Genomic DNA, 15494 nt, shown 5'->3' with positions numbered 1-15494 from the left:
AGCTGCTTTCTTTCCACCTCTCCCTCCCTCTTAATCTATTTTCCTTCCTTCCTTCCTTCCTTCCTTCCTTCCTTCCTTCCTTCCTTCCTTCCTTCCTTCCTTCCTTCCTTCCTTCCTTCCTTCCTTCCTTCCTTCCTTCCTACATCTGACATTCATATCTGGCAGCTCTCAATCATCTGACGTCTATTCTGTTTGGCTCTTATGTTAAGCGTGTTTGGCCATCCCTAAAGAGCTAAACCCACACTTGGGAGTGATCTTGAGAGCAGACTGGTAGCCAGTGCAATTGCTGTAATATTGGGGACATCTGACACTCCTCATGGACATCTGATGCTCCGTATCACTGGGAAGGGGATTCCATCGTCCTTCTTTCTCCAATGCCCTTTGCACCAGTCATCACCATCGGAAGCAGCTTTTTCTCATCTGGTTGGGCCACCAGGATTCCCATAAGCAGGGGTGGAATTCTAGCAGGAGCTCCTTTGCGTATTAGGCCACCCCCCCCCCCCCCCGATGTAGCCAATCCTACAAGAGCTTACAAAAAAGAGTTCTCGGAGGATTGGCTGCATCAGGGGTGTGTGTGGCCTAATATGCAAAGGAGCTCCTGCTAGAATTCCACCCCTGCCCATAAGCACGTTTGCAGCCTAGCCCCAAGCTCCAGGTAAGGTTTTGTTTTTAACGGGACCCTTAAGACAAGATGAGATATATCTGTAATCTTCTGTGCTTATTTTAGCTCTTATAAAGGCACTTCCCAGAGGCGATGCCACCACAGGAAGAGGTACTTGAAGACCTTCTTGTGCAGCTGTATCTCTTATTTCACCGCAGGGAGGTATATTTATAAGATACAGCGAGTACAGAATTATCGCAAGGATGTCTGGCTCTGCAGCAACATCATCCTACAAAAATGAAATTGTGTCCTCATTAATTCCGGGGTGCTCTTTGAGCAAAGGGGGGAAAAAAACCCTGTTGCATTACTTTTTTTTTTTTAGAGGCTTGCTCTTTCGATGGCCAGACGTTCCAGGATGGTGCAGAGTGGCAGCCCAGCCAATGTGTGAGATGCACCTGTCGGAACGGGACCACATTGTGCTTTACAACAGTTTGTCATCCCGTATCGTGCGACCAGGTAAGATCATAGGTGTGCTGTCAACACCTTTGCATTATATGTGCTTTAAGAATTTGCATGCACGTATTCCCCAGCAGAATTTGAAGAGGTCGGCAGATTTATACCCTGCCCTTCTCTCTGAATCGGAGACTCAGAGCGGCTTACAATCACCTGTATCTTCTCCCCCCACAGCAGACACCCTGTGAGGTGGGTGGGGCTGGGAGAGCTCTCCCAGAAGCTGCCCTTTCAAAGACAACTGTGCGAGTGCTATGGCTGACCCAAGGCCATTCCAGCACCTGCAAGTGGACGAGTGGGGAATCAAACCTGGTTCTCCCAGCTAAGAATCCACGCACTTACCCACTACACCAAAGTGGTTCTCAGAGTAGGTGTTAGCGAATACTTTTCTTTACCTGAGACCTGCTGCCGGGAAGAGAAGAGGAATACTGGGCTATACGGAGCAACGGTTTCCCGAGGTTTCAAATGTTCAATGACCTTCCAATCCAAGCAGGAAGACAATTGTTCCCTCCCTCCCCTACTTTTGGGAGCATTTCAGTTCCCCAGTGTGGAGAACAGCAGAAACCCTGCCAGCTGACCTGCGCCGAATTCACTAAACTCTGCCTTCCCGTCGGTGTCAAGAGGTTGCTGTTTTGTGCCTTTCAGCACATTCCCGTTTTATATTCAGCAGTGCGGCTCCCTTGATGTGGGAGGTTAGTCATTGAGGGTCCTAACGGGAACTGTGGCGTCAAACCTCCTCATCTCCCCATCATAAAATATCCTCCTCCCCTCCCCTTCTAACATTTCTCCCACCTGTGTTTTAAGGAGCCAGGTGTTCAGTTACTAATCCCAGATCCTTTCTCACCAGGGAGGGCAAAAGTAATACCCGTCCCTTGTTCTTGCTCACGAAAACATTAAACACCTTTGCTGCTGTTCGTAACTCAACGAGACGAGCGTCGGATCAAACCTAAGGGAGATTCCGAGAGATTTCTCTCCCTCCCCTCCTCGTCTTCAAAGCGCTGTTATCCCCCAATTGATCACTGCGATGTTTAATCAGCTGGTCATTAGAATGCCGAGGAACTTTGAAGAGTTATATTGTTGACTCAGGCGGAGTGTGAATAATCAGGCCGGGAGGCTCGGAGTTAATGCAGAGGCAGCGACTCAATCCCCCTTTAGCTAATTTTGAGAACGTTTGATAGATTTCCTAACAAGAGGCTCTAATGGAAAATGCATTAGCCTTAATGGGGGGAAATCCTACAGTGCTTATTCTTCTTTCTTGTTTTTAAGCTGGTGCTTTTTTATTTCCGGGCTAGTGCGGAGCTTCACCCTAGAAGTGAAAATGATTCATTCTTTGGTCCCATGAAATTCTATTTTGTGAGCGACTGCTTAAATTAGTTTGCTCCGGGGCCCTTTTTCCTGAGCGAAGACAAAAATGTGTGAGCCAAAGGCTGAAAAACTGTGAGCTAGCTCCCGCTAACTCAGCTTAGAGGGAACACTGCTGGGGAGTGCATGCAGAAGGAACCATGGGTGACGGACCGCTAGCAAGTGCATGAGCAGGGAGTAGCAGTAGCAGCAGGCCCTTCCAGAACCCCTGGCTCCCAGCAACTGCCTGTCTTCATGTTGACAGGAGATGGCGGCGGCTACAAGCATAGGCAGCTTCAAGAGGGGATTGGATAAGCATCTGGAGCAGAGGTCCATCAGTGGCTATTAGCCACAGCGTATTGTTGGAACTCTCTGTCTGGGGCACGTGATGCTCTGTATTCTTGGTGCTTGGGGGGGCACAGTGGGAGGGAGCGATGATGTCACTTGGAAGGATACCATAGAGTTTCCCCTCCCAAATTGCTAGAGTGTCTGAAAAAACCATAGAGTTTTCCTGGACACTCCTAGAGTGGCTGGTGCGCGACGTCGCCAGTGCAATGACGGCACTTCCGAGTGACGACATCATGTCGCGTGCGCAAAAACAGTCCCCCACCGGAGGACACGGGGACTTGGCAACCCTACATGGTTGGGTCATCTGCAGAGATGTTGTCATGGACAGGGTTGGCTTCCCCCTCAGGGATGTCAGCGACTCAGCCCTTTTATATTCACCCTCAAAAGCCACTGGCTCCCATTTAGTGCTGCTGGATTTCAAAAACAGAGCAGTTTACAGCATTGCTCTCCCCCTCTTCCATTATCTGGGCCTTGTGAGACTGACAGAGTGTGACTGGCCCAAGGTCATGGCTGAATGGAGATTTGATCTGGGAGGTGGGGCTCCAAGCTTCTAGTTTGACACTCTAATCATTACACTATATTGGCTTTTAAGTTGCTAAATGTTCAGTTTTCCATCACCTTGACTGAGTTTGCCTCATGCTGGCAAGTTGCTAGGTGAAAGTCCCCCCCCCCCCGATAATGGTGGGAAGAGGGACACAGCTTTCTTTCTTTCTTTCTTTCTTTCTTTCTTTCTTTCTTTCTTTCTTTCTTTCTTTCTTTCTTTCTTTCTTTCTTTCTTTCTTTCTTTCTTTCTTTCTTTCTTTCTTTCTTTCTTTCTTTCTTTCTTTCTTTCTTTCTTCTCTCTCTCTCTCTCTCTCTCTCTCTCTCTCTCTCTCTCTCTTTCTCTCTTTCTCTCTTTCTCTCTTTCTCTCCCCCTTCTCTCCCTTCCTTCCTTTCCTCCCTCATGGTCACATCCCTTTGGGCAATATTGAAAAGTCTCCTTCAATCTCACCCAGTAATGAGGGGAAAGAGTAGACAGGACGCACACAAAGTGGGCCTCTACACAGGATCCATCTTCCATGAATCCCCTTTTTATCTAACCACCCCCTAATCGCCTTTTAAAGCCACCTGTGCATGTAGTGATGACCACAAGCATAAATGACTTTATAATGGATTAGATAAATTCCTGGAGGACAGGTCCATCAGTGGCCACTAGACCTGAGGGCTCAAGGGAACCTCTGTGTTCAGAGACCATAGCCTCTGAATACCAGCTCAGGAGGTAACCTCAGGGAAATGCCTTGGCCTCTGTGCCCTGTTGTGGGCCCTTCAGAGTAACTAGCTGGCCAATGTGTGGGAAGAGCTGCTGGATCTAGAAGGGCTGTTCTTATGTTCTCATAACCAGGGGTCGTTTTGTAGAAAAATAGGTGGTGGAGCTCATTAGCATAACTAATTAGCATATGTTGCCCTCCCCAGCCAAAAGCAACCCAATGCAAGAAAGGAGAGCCCTGAACGAGTGAGGCCTGTTTGGGTTGGCAGCAGATCCAGCCAGCCCAAGTAGGCCTCACTCGCCTGGGGTTCTCTTGCTCCCCCCCCTCACACCAGTCAAAAGGCCAGCAAGCCATCCGCCACCCATAATCACATAAGAAGTGGAGAAAGGGTGGCGTGGGCTTCTCCAGGGATTAATGAAGCCTGCTCGGAGCATGGCAAAGCTCCTGATGGCTGGCTGGGTGCCCGCTCTCCTAATCCAGGGATTGTTATACTGCTGCACCTACTATTCAATGGACAAGGTAGGTAGGTGGGGAGGAAGAGGAGGAACTCTCAGAAAGGTTCAGGAACTGCACTCCTGTGAGTTCCTGCTGAATCTGAGGCCTGCTCATAACACTCTTTTGTATGTTCAGTTAATTATACCATGAGAGAGGCCTTGACATGAAATAGTAAAAAATAAAGAAAAAATAAACTGCAAGTGTGCTTATGCCCTAACCAGTGTTCCCTCTGAGCTGAGTTAGTGTGATCTAGCTCACAGTTTTTAAGGCTCTGGCTCACACATTTTTGTCTTAGCTCAGGAAATATAGCCCCAGAGCAAACTGATTTATGCCGTAGCTCACAGCTTTAATGCCAGTAGCTAACAAAGTGGATTTTTTGCTCACAAAACTCCATGGTTTGAGCCTATTCTACCGGGAAGGGTGGTCTAAAAACAGAATAAAATAAATAAATAGAACCATAGAATCATAGAGTTGGAAGGGACCTCCAGGGTCATCTAGTCCAACCCCCTGCACAATGCAGGAAACTCACAAATACCTCCCCCTAAATTCACAGGATCCTCATTGCTGTCAGATGGCCATCTAGCCTCTGTTTAAAAACCTCCAAGGAAGGAGAGCCCACCACCTCCTGAAGAAGCCTGTTCCACTGAGGAATCGCTCTAGCGGTCAGGAAGTTCTCCTAATGTTGAGCCGGAAACTCTTTTGATTTAATTTCAACCCATTGGTTCTGTCCTATCTTCTGGGCCACAAAAAACAATTCCACACCATCCTCTATATGACAGCCCTTCAAGTACTTGAAGATGGTGATTCTATCACCTCTCAGCCGCCTCCTCTCAAGGCTAAACATGCACAGCTCCTTCAACCTTATTAGATAGATAGACAGACAGACAGATAGAGGTCCAGCGTCTCTACACAGAGGCAGGTCATGGCCAACCACCTCTGAACATCTCTTGCCTCAAAAACAGCACTTTCTACCACCACCAAGTGTGTTTACTTCTCATTGTGTGTACGCCTTTGGTCAATTTCTGGGGCAGAACACGGAATAGATTTTTTCCCTCCTTTCATCGTTACAGCCCTTCTGTTATCTGCTCTTCCCCAGTTCTTACACGTGGCTCCTTTGTCTCTCTCTCCCAACCCTTCTGATGTTTAGGATAAAACGCTGGCTGTACCTGCTGGAAAATGCTGCCCGCAGTGCGTTCCAAAATCCTGCTCCGTGTCAGGGAGAGCGTTCGAGGTAAGCCTTTGATGAGCGCGCAAGAGCTGACATGACATGGGCGATGTGACACACAGCTCCGTTCCTCCCCTAGCATTTCTGCCAGCAGTAATAACTTGCTCCTTTTCTTCTTGCTGGGAAGCCCTGGGAGTTGAAAGGGATTAGAAAGGAATGTGCTGGCAAGAGGAAACCCGGTTCACAAGCCGGTGTAGATAAGACCGTTACTGTTAACATATTTTGGAAAGGGGTGGGTGGCGGCAGCGGAACGGCCGGCATGGCTGATGGAGGTCAGAGCTTTACCTTTTATAAGCAAAGATGCATTGAATGCACTACAGCAGTGGTCCCCAACCTTTTTGGCACCAGGGACCGGTTTTGTGGAAGACAGTTTTTCCTCGGACCGGTGGCGGGGGGAATGGTTTCAGGATGATACAATTGTGCACTTTATTTCTGTTATTACGTTGTAATCAGTGTTCCCAATAAGATGAGTTAGCGTGAGCTAGCTCACAGATTTTTAGCCTCCAGCTCATATATCTTTGTCTTAGCTCAGGAAAAATGGCCCCAGAGCACAATAATTTATGCAATAGCTCACAACTTTCATGCCAGTAGCTCACCAAGTAGAATTTTTGCTCACAAGACTCTGCAGCTTAGAGGGTACATTGATAATATATAACGAACAATTATGCAACTTAGGGCCCGGCTACTAACAGGCTACAGACCGGTACCGGTCCGCAGCCCAGGGGCTGGGAACCCCTGCACTATAGAGTTCCATGTTCTTTGTGGACAGTATGAGCCAGCTGTTTACACTGTTTTCTTTGGAAAAGGGAAGTAAGTTAGATTTTGCCCATTTACAAAGTTCAGTTCAGTGTATCAGGTTGAAAAGCCCGTAGGCCAGACACCATAAAAGTTAACTTAAAACTTTAAAAGGTTTTAAACGTTTAAAAGACAGTGTAAACAGAAATATGCCACATCTGTTATACAGTTGTGACACAATTACTCGGTAACCATTTACAACGTGTGATTGTGTGCAGGTGGATGGAAGAAGATGATATTGGATTTATACCCCATCCTTCACTGTGAATCTCAGAGTCTCAGAGTGTCTTACAATCTCTTTAACCTTCCTCCCCACAACAAACACCTTGTGAGTGGGTGGGGCTGAGAGTCTAAGCTCCCTTCATCAGATACAAGTAGGCAGGACTTTTTTTGTAGCAGAACTCCTTTGCATATTAGGCTACACCCCTCTGATGTAGCCAATCCTCCAAGAGCTTACAGGGCTCTTCTTATGAGGCCTCCTGTAAACTCTTGGAGGATTGGCTACATCAGGAGTGTGTGGCCTAAAATCCAAAGGAGTTCCTGCTACAAAAAAACCCCTGCAAGTAGGAATGGAGATACCTGAGCCCTTACACTGGAGGGCCAGTTTGGTGTAGTGGTTAAGTGCATGGACTCTAATCTGGGAGAACCAGGGTTGCTTCTCCACTCCTCCACATGCAACTGCTAGATGGACCTTGGGTCAGTCAAACTCTCTCAGAGCTGCTCCTCTCAAGAGCAGTTCTCTCAGAGCTCTCTCAGCCCCACCTGCCTGTTATGAGGAGGGGAAGGGAAGGAGATTTGTAAGCCACTAAGACTCCAAGCGAAGAGCTGGGTATAAATCCAATCTGTCGTTGTTGTTGGTATCTTCAGCTGTGTGAAATCTAATATCGTACAGACATACCTGGGTCCTCTTCTCCAATTGAAATGAATGACTGTATTTAAGTATACTAGCCCCTTAAAAACCATCAAGAGGTTTTTTTTGGTCCGATTGTACTTTAGAAAACCGACAAGATTTTAGTTTGGTCTCTGTGGTTTAAGTGCACTCAAATCTTGTTCTTCTTCTGTAGACCCCTCTGGAATGAATGGGAACCCAGTGCAGAGAGGAAAGCGTTAATTCATTTACGGGTCTCGCTTCACGTCGTTAAATCCCAACTCACTTGGATAACCTTATGAGGCCTAGAGCACATTAAAATAAGATGTGTCTGTATTATATTAAAACGAGACCAATAATCAGATAGGAATGCTCAATAAATACCTCTTACTGCTGGCTCATCCTCTCTTTTAAAAGCTGAGGCTTGTAGCTGCATGAATACAGACCACCTGAATCCATAAAAAAAAGCACCCCGTGGGAAACAGTACATGGAGATCAGTGGTAATTATAAACAGGGGTGGTCGAAACGTGCCTGCACCTTCTTGTTTTACAGCATGGAGAACAGTGGCAGAAAGATGCCTGCATGACTTGTATATGCGACCGAGGAGAGACCAGGTGTCTCAGACAGACCTGCAGCCCACTGACATGCAAGAAGGTAAATCCTTTGCTCAGAAATGAGGATTTTCCCGTCATCCTCTGTCTGTCTCTCTATGTCTCTGTCTGTCTGTCTGTCTCTCTCTCTCTCTCTCTCTCTGTCTGTCTCTCTCTTTGTCTGTCTCTCTCTCTGTGTCTCTGTCTCTCTCTCTCTTGGTCTCTGTCTTTTGGTCTGTCTCTCCCTCTCTCTGTCCTTATTAAGCAGATTTGCCTGTCAGTACACTACACCAGGACTTTAAAAAAAATGTTCAGCAGACACAACACCCTGACCTGTATAGCGCAGGCTGATCTCATCAGATCTCAGAAGCCAAGCAGGGTCAGCCCTGGCTAGTATTTGAGTGAGAGACCTCTAAGGAATACCAGGGCCATGACGCAGAGGCAGACAATGCAAAGACGTGGAGTAGAGGTCCATCAGTGGCTATTAGCCACAAGGCACAGATAGAACACTGTGCCTGGAGCGGTGATGCTCTGTGTTCTTGGGTGCTTGGGGGGCAACTGTGGGAGGGCTTCTGGAGTTCTGGCCCTACTGGTGGACCTGAGGACACCAGGAAGGAAGGAAGGAAGGAAGGAAGGAAGGAAGGAAGGAAGGAAGGAAGGAAGGAAGGAAGGAAGATACATGGGGGAGGGAGAGATGGAAAGAAAGCAACTTTAAATGCATTCTCCAAGCTGCCAGCTGGCTTAGTTTAGAGAAGTGATTTAAAGAGACAAATGCTTCCTCCAAGTCAGCCAACAGGACAGTAGGGACTTTGTGAGCCGCACAATATGTGTGAAAGAGCCACATGTGGCTCCCAAGCCACAGTTTGGCCACCCCTGGTGTAAAGTCAATGAGTGCACCCGCCAAAGCAGCCATTTCCTCTAGAGGAACTGATCTTGGTCATCTGGAATCAACTGTAATAGTGGGAGATCTCCAGGTGCAACCTGGAGGGTGGAAAACCTATAACTGTCCATTCACAAAAAACTCTCTGTTCAGCCTCTTGCTCTGTTTGTTCCTAGGGAGAGAGCAAAGTGAGACGTCCGGAGAAATGCTGTGAGGAGTGCGTGCCTGCCAAGGGGAGCTGCATCCACGAAGGCTCTGTTAGATACCACAGTGAGATGTGGAGTGGCCCTCAGTGCGAGTTCTGCGTGTGTGACACAGGGCAAGTCGCTTGCTGGAAGGGAGAGTGTGCCAAAGTGGAATGTGCCGTGGTAAGAAAGTGACTGTATTTTTGAAAACTGTCAGTCTTACAGAGGAAGTCCAAATGCAGGGGAGAGGGATGGGGTGATTTAAAAAATATATTTGGGGGAAAGTTGTGAGATAGAGAATAAAACACGTTTTTTGTTTAAAGTATGCTTCCCCCCCCCCCCCCCCAATTTGGTATATTGTTTCGACTGTTGCCTTGCATACTTTTTCACACCATCTGAATTTATTCTGAACATATAAATAAAGCACAACTCCAGAGATGGACCGTGAAAGAGAATGACAGATAAATATGGATAAATGTACCAGAAGGGAGCCAGTTTGGTGTAGTGGTTAAGTGTGCGGACTCTGATCTGGGAGAACCGGTTTTGATTCCCCCCTTCTCCACTTGCAGCTGCTGGAATGGCCTTGGGTCAGCCATAGCTCTGGCAGAGGTTGTCCTTGAAAGGGCAGCTGCTGTGAGAGCCCTCTGAGCCCCACCCACCTCACAAGGTGTCTGTTGTGGGGGGAGAAGATCTAGGAGATTGTAAGCCGCTCTGAGTCTCTGATTCAGAGAAAAGGGCGGGGTATAAATTTGCAGTCTTCAGTCTTCTTCTTTCATTCAACTCATACCAGTTTTGACAATGACTGTTCTTGGACCATACCTTTGGGTGTATGTTTCCCCACAAGCACCAACCCCTCCTGCAGCATCTGATGGATTGTATAACTCTCAGCTTCTTGAGAATGACTTTTTTTTTTTAAAAAAAGCAAGTTTCTAGTACTTATGGCTGCAAAAATATGCATGGAATTTTAAAATCTCAGAAGCCAGAAGTGCTCTAGATTGGGTGGGGACAGTTTGATGCAGTGGTTAAGTGTGCGGACTCTAATCTGGGAGAGCAAAGTTTGATTTCCGACTCCTCCACATGCAGCTGCTGGTGTGACCTCAACAGAGCTGCTTTCTCAAGAGCAGTTCTCTCAGAGCTCTCTCAGCCCCACCTACCTTAGGGGAAGGGAAAAAAGATTGTGTTGTGGAGGGGGAGGGAAAAAAAGACTGTAAACTACTCTGAGACTCTGAGTAAAGTGCGGGCTATAAATCCCATCTGCTCCTGCTCCTGTTCCCGCTGCAAAATTCCTTGTTCCACCCCTCTGATTAGCCAAAATAGAACAAATTATGCAAACTGGTGAGGAGAAACCACTGAATAAATGATGCACGACAGGAGACGTTTTGCAGATGTGCATAATTGATGCAGGCCTCAGAATTCAACTCTCTTGATGCAGAGTTTCTGTAACTGTGTTGCTGATTTTATATTGTATATTTAATACCAAATGCGTGTGTACCTATATCTACAATCTATTTATAATTTCTTAATAGGGAAGTGTGGACAAATCTGCAGCTACTTAAGTCTGTGCGTCTGGGCCGCACTGACAGAGAACACATACTTCTGCAAACCGGGGGGCGCTCTGGTTTCGCAGAAAAATCTTGAAAAAAAAAGGCAAAAATACATTGTAGGGGGTTAACCCCCCCCCCCTCCTGCAACAGCTACCTTCTCTGTTGGAGGTGGAGGCTCAGAGCTGAGGCTGCAACAGTGTGTGTGTTTGGGGGGGGGGGCGGAGAAGCAGGGAGCTGCACTTGGCAGCAGTGGGGAGGGGGGGCTGGAAGATGCATTAAGTCTGAGGGGGTGGCGATGGTGGGAGATAAGAAGCTGCACCAGGGCTGGAGGTAGAAGTGGGGAGCCGTGGGGGGCCCAGATCTGTGGAGCCGCTTCACAGGGTGGGGTAACCACATCAATCCTGGTAGTGGAGTCAGAAATCAGGAGTCATGGCTGGCCAGGGGTCGGTGATGGTGGGAGGCACATGATGGGCCCCCCTCCCGGTGAGTATTGCAGTTAGGGTTGCCAGCTTCCAGATGATGGCTGGAGATATCCTGGGATTACAACTGACACCCAGGTGATAGAGATCAATTCACGTGGAGAAATTGCCTGCTTTGGAAGGTGAACTGTGTGGAATTTATACCCTGAAGTCCTTCCCCTCCCCAAATCCTGCTCTTTGCAGGCTCCACCCTCCAAAAAAACCCTCCAGATATTTTGATAAATAGATGGATGGATGGATGGATGGATAGATGGATAGATAGATGGATAGATAGATGGATAGTTAGATAGATTGATGGATAGATAGATGGATAGATGATGATGATGATGATAGATAGATAGATAGATGATAGATAGATAGATAGATAGATAGATAGATAGATAGATAGATAGATAGATAGATAGATAGATAGATAGATAGATAGATAGACAGATAGATAGATGTTTATTATAGGCCAGTGCAATCCAGCTTAAGAACATTAGAGAAGCCATGTTGGATCAGGCTAGTGGCCCATTCAGTCCAACACTCTGTGTCACACAGTCTCCAAAAAACCCCAGGTGCCATCAGGAGGTCCACCAGTGGGGTCAGGGCACTAGAAGCCCTCCCACTGAGCCACACCCCCAAGCACCAAGAATACAGAGCATCACTTGCCCCAGATAGAGAGAGTTCCATCCATACCCTGTGGCTGATAGCCACTGATAGCACTTATCTGCCCCAGATGTGATACCACCAGTGTCATTTCAGTGAAGTATTGAATGTTGGCACAAGAGCAGGTATAACTTCCCTGCTTCAAAAGCTTCCCGATTGACTCGCCAGCTCAGTATTTAGGGCACTTGCATCAGTGAGCCAGAGCTAAATTGAAGCCACGTCTCCGCAGGTTTCGTCCTTCACTGGGGAAGAATTAACTTTTCTGGTCACATAACTCTGTTTAAACTATAACGAGGCCAGAGGCGTAGGCTTGAATCCCAGACAGGTAGGCAGACGTTGGATGATCAAGCGCAAACAGGGAAACCGGGAGTGGGGTGAGGGATTCATCGTCCTTCCAGCCAACCCGTTTGACTTAATGTACTGACGAGCCGTGAGTTTCAAGCCCCAGTAGAGTAGCTGGAAGCTCTCCGGTAAATGTGGATTTCTTTTTTTTTTCTTGCCTGGGGAAAGGGGACTGTTTGATGTAAAGCATCGAATTGCTGGAGAAATCCCACAATCTACTGCACTGCTAACTCCCAGGGCACTTCTTCTGTATCGAGAATGCAGCATTCTAAACATTCTGGGATATTTTTTAAGGCAGGGGTCCCCAACCCCCGGTCTGTGGACCGGTACCAGTCCGTGGCCTGTTAGCAACCGGGCCGTGAGTTGTATAATTATTTCACTATATATTACAATGTAAGAAGAAGAAAAAGACAACTTTGGATTTATAACCCTCTGGGCTTTTTTTTTTTTGAGCAGGAATGCACAGGAACACAGTTCTGGCTGGCTTGGTTCAGTTCTGGCTGCAAATGAGTCCCTGTTGGGCTTTTTCTACCAAAAAAGCCTGTGTGAAACCATGGTGATGTCAGGGAGTATGGCCTAATATGCAAATGAGTTCCTGCTGGGCTTTTTCTACAAAAGAAGCCTGGATAAGCCACCCTCCACTCCGAATCTCAAGAGTTTCAGAGCAGCTTGCAAATTTCCTTTATCTTCCTCCCCCACAACAGACACCCTGTGAGGTAGATGGCCCTGTGAGAAAGCTCTCACAGCAGCTGCCCTTTCAAGGACAACTCCTACGAGAGCTGTGGCTGACCCAAGGCCATTCCAGCGGCTGCAAGTGGAGGAGTGGGGAATCAAAGTCCACACACTTAACCACCACAACAAATTAATAGAAATAAAGTACACAGTTGTATAATCTCAAAACCATCCCCCTCACCCCCCCAGTCTGTGGAAAAATTGTCTTCCACAAAACTGTTCCCTGATGCCAAAAAGGTTGGGGACCACTGTTTTAAGGGATTGGGTGGCTGTGGGTGTTAAAAATCTGTTCCCGAGTATAGCAAGTCTGCTGATCTTTGGAAAGCTATGCTTTATAGATCCGCCTGCTCAATGCCTAGCCATAGCAAAAGAGGGCTTGGGGTTTGAGAGATGCTGACAATGTATCGCATTTTATTTTATTTATTTATTTTATTTGATTTACAGCCCTCTCTTTCCACAGAGCAGGCTCAGGGCAGGTTGCATCAAAAATTCATACAGTCAAATAATTAAAAGCAAGCTTTCTTTTGTAGGCATGAGAGAAGATAGTTAAAGTTTTAAAAATTAAGGGTGAAAAGATGGAGGTCCGTGAAGAAGTAAAGAAGTTTTGGAAACAAAAAAAAGAGAATATAATTATGATTAGAATAAGAATTAGGAAAAGTGGGTACGGGGATCGGGTGAAATCGGGTGAAGAAAGGAAATACGATAAAGAGGAAGGGGTTTATTTATTTGTTGTTAGTATTCAGTTCGATTTGTAGAAAGTAATAAGCAAAAAACCCAAAACTGTATTTATTTGAGATGTATAAAGTTGATATATGCAAACTTCATAAAATATTAAATTAGGGGAGGGACGGTGGCTCAGTGGTAGAGCATCTGCTTGGTAAGCAGAAGGTCCCAGGTTCAATCCCTGGCATCTCCAACTAAAAAGGTTCTAGGGAAATAGGTGTGAAAAACCTCAGCTTGAGACCCTGGAGAGCCGCTGCCAGTCTGAGAAGACGATACTGACTTTGATGGACCAAGGGTCTGATTCAGTATAAGGCAGCTTCATATGTTCATACGTTCATTAATACTGAATGGTAAAAAAAAATTAAAATTATCGTATATACATCTTAAAACTACAGATTAGTCTTAAAGCCAGTTTACGAACCCTGCCTCAACAGGTCCATCACATCCTGGCTCACTGGGATAGAAGGGGCGGGGGTGGAGGCCTAATAGTAGGTGACACCTACTGCCTCAACTGAAGGCCTGGCAGAAGAAGAAGACGACTGCAGATTTATACCCCGCCCTTCTCCCTGAATCAGAGACTCAGAGCGGCTCACAATCTCCTATATCTTCTCCCCCCACAATAGACACCCTGTGAGGTGGATGGGGCTGAGAGAGCTCTCCCAGAAGCTGCCCTTTTAAGGAGAGCTCTGCGTGAGCCATGGCTGACCCAGCAACTGCAAGTGGAGGAGTGGGGAATCAAACCCGGTTCTCCCAGATAAGAGTCCGCACACTTAACCACTACACCAAACTGGCTGTCAGTTTTACAGGCCCTGCAGAACTGGAGCTCGTCCCGCAGGGCCTGGATGTCCAAGGAGAGCTCATTCCACCAAGCAGGGGCCAGGTCTGAAAAGGCCCTGTTTCTAGTCAAGGTGAGTTGAATGTTTCTGGGACTGGTGGCCACCAGGAGATGTTGGGTTGCAGTCCTTAAAGACCTGCAGGGCTCATATAGGAAGAGGTGGTCCTGGAGGTATGCTGGAGCATGGCCCTTGCAGGATTTGGCTTGAAAAAGAAAAGGTATTGCCAACCTCCAGATGGGGCCTGGAGATCTCCTAGAATTACAGTTGATCTCCAGACTGCAGAACAGTTCTGTGTGAGAAAATGGCTCCTTTGGTGGATGGGCTCCTTCGGTTCTACCCCGCACCCCCCCCCCCCAATAGCTCTAGGAATTTCCCTACCTGGACCTGACAACCCTAAGAAGAAACAAACAAAAATAATAAATGGACAGCCAGTTTAACATATCCTGAAAGAACTCAAAACAATTACCGACAGATGGTTAGTAAAGGCGACTCAACAGATTTATGGAGGATTAATGGAACCTCCGCATACAAGAGCAGTATAAGAAGTATCAAGTTCCAGAAGGCATGCAGTGGAGGAGGGCTGATATCTTCATGCCTGGCTTATGTGCTTCCCAGAAACATGTGCCTGGCCTTTGGGAGAAACCAGTTGCAGGCTGAGCTCCCCCCTTTCTTCAAACCCTTCCCTCCCAAGCTCCACCCCCAAAGTCTCCAGGTATTTCCCAACCCAGAGCTGGCAACCCTAGCATCACAACTACTCGTACCCATGTGCTTGTGTCTTGGGCAAAGAACTGAGCAGCTGAAATATGCGAAGGGGAAAGGGTTGGGAAAACCTAGGCCAGATTGAGCCGCTTGAGGAATATTTGGTGGCCAGTCTAGAAGAAGAGCCCCATGGCGCAGAGTGTTAAAGCTGCAGTACTGCAGTCCTAAGCTCTGCTCACGACCTGAGTTCGATCCCAGCGCAAGCTGGTTCAGGTAGCCGGCTTGAGGTTGACTCAGCCTTCCATCCTCCCGAGGTCGGTAAAATGAGTACCCAGCTTGCTGGGGGGAAAGTGTAGATGACTGGGGAAGGCAGTGGCAAGCCACCCCGTAATAAGTCTGCCGTGA

The 15494-nt window shown here is 47.3% G+C and overlaps 1 protein-coding gene across 1 annotated transcript in view; it reads left to right on the top strand.

The window, feature by feature from the left end:
• The window catches only part of FRAS1 (Fraser extracellular matrix complex subunit 1), a 523356-nt gene that overhangs the window by 207276 nt on the left and 300586 nt on the right, over nucleotides 1–15494 (top strand). Inside the window, 4 exon segments of the mRNA XM_060247149.1 lie at nucleotides 984–1117; nucleotides 5690–5773; nucleotides 7984–8085; nucleotides 9078–9269. Of these exon segments, the coding sequence (XP_060103132.1) occupies nucleotides 984–1117; nucleotides 5690–5773; nucleotides 7984–8085; nucleotides 9078–9269 (512 nt within the window).

Source organism: Heteronotia binoei, chromosome 9 (assembly GCF_032191835.1).
Source record: "Heteronotia binoei isolate CCM8104 ecotype False Entrance Well chromosome 9, APGP_CSIRO_Hbin_v1, whole genome shotgun sequence".
In the NCBI taxonomy this organism is placed as follows: domain Eukaryota; kingdom Metazoa; phylum Chordata; class Lepidosauria; order Squamata; family Gekkonidae; genus Heteronotia; species Heteronotia binoei.
The sequence above is the reverse complement of the archived record's forward strand: the minus strand, read 5'-3'. Positions and strand labels throughout refer to the sequence as shown.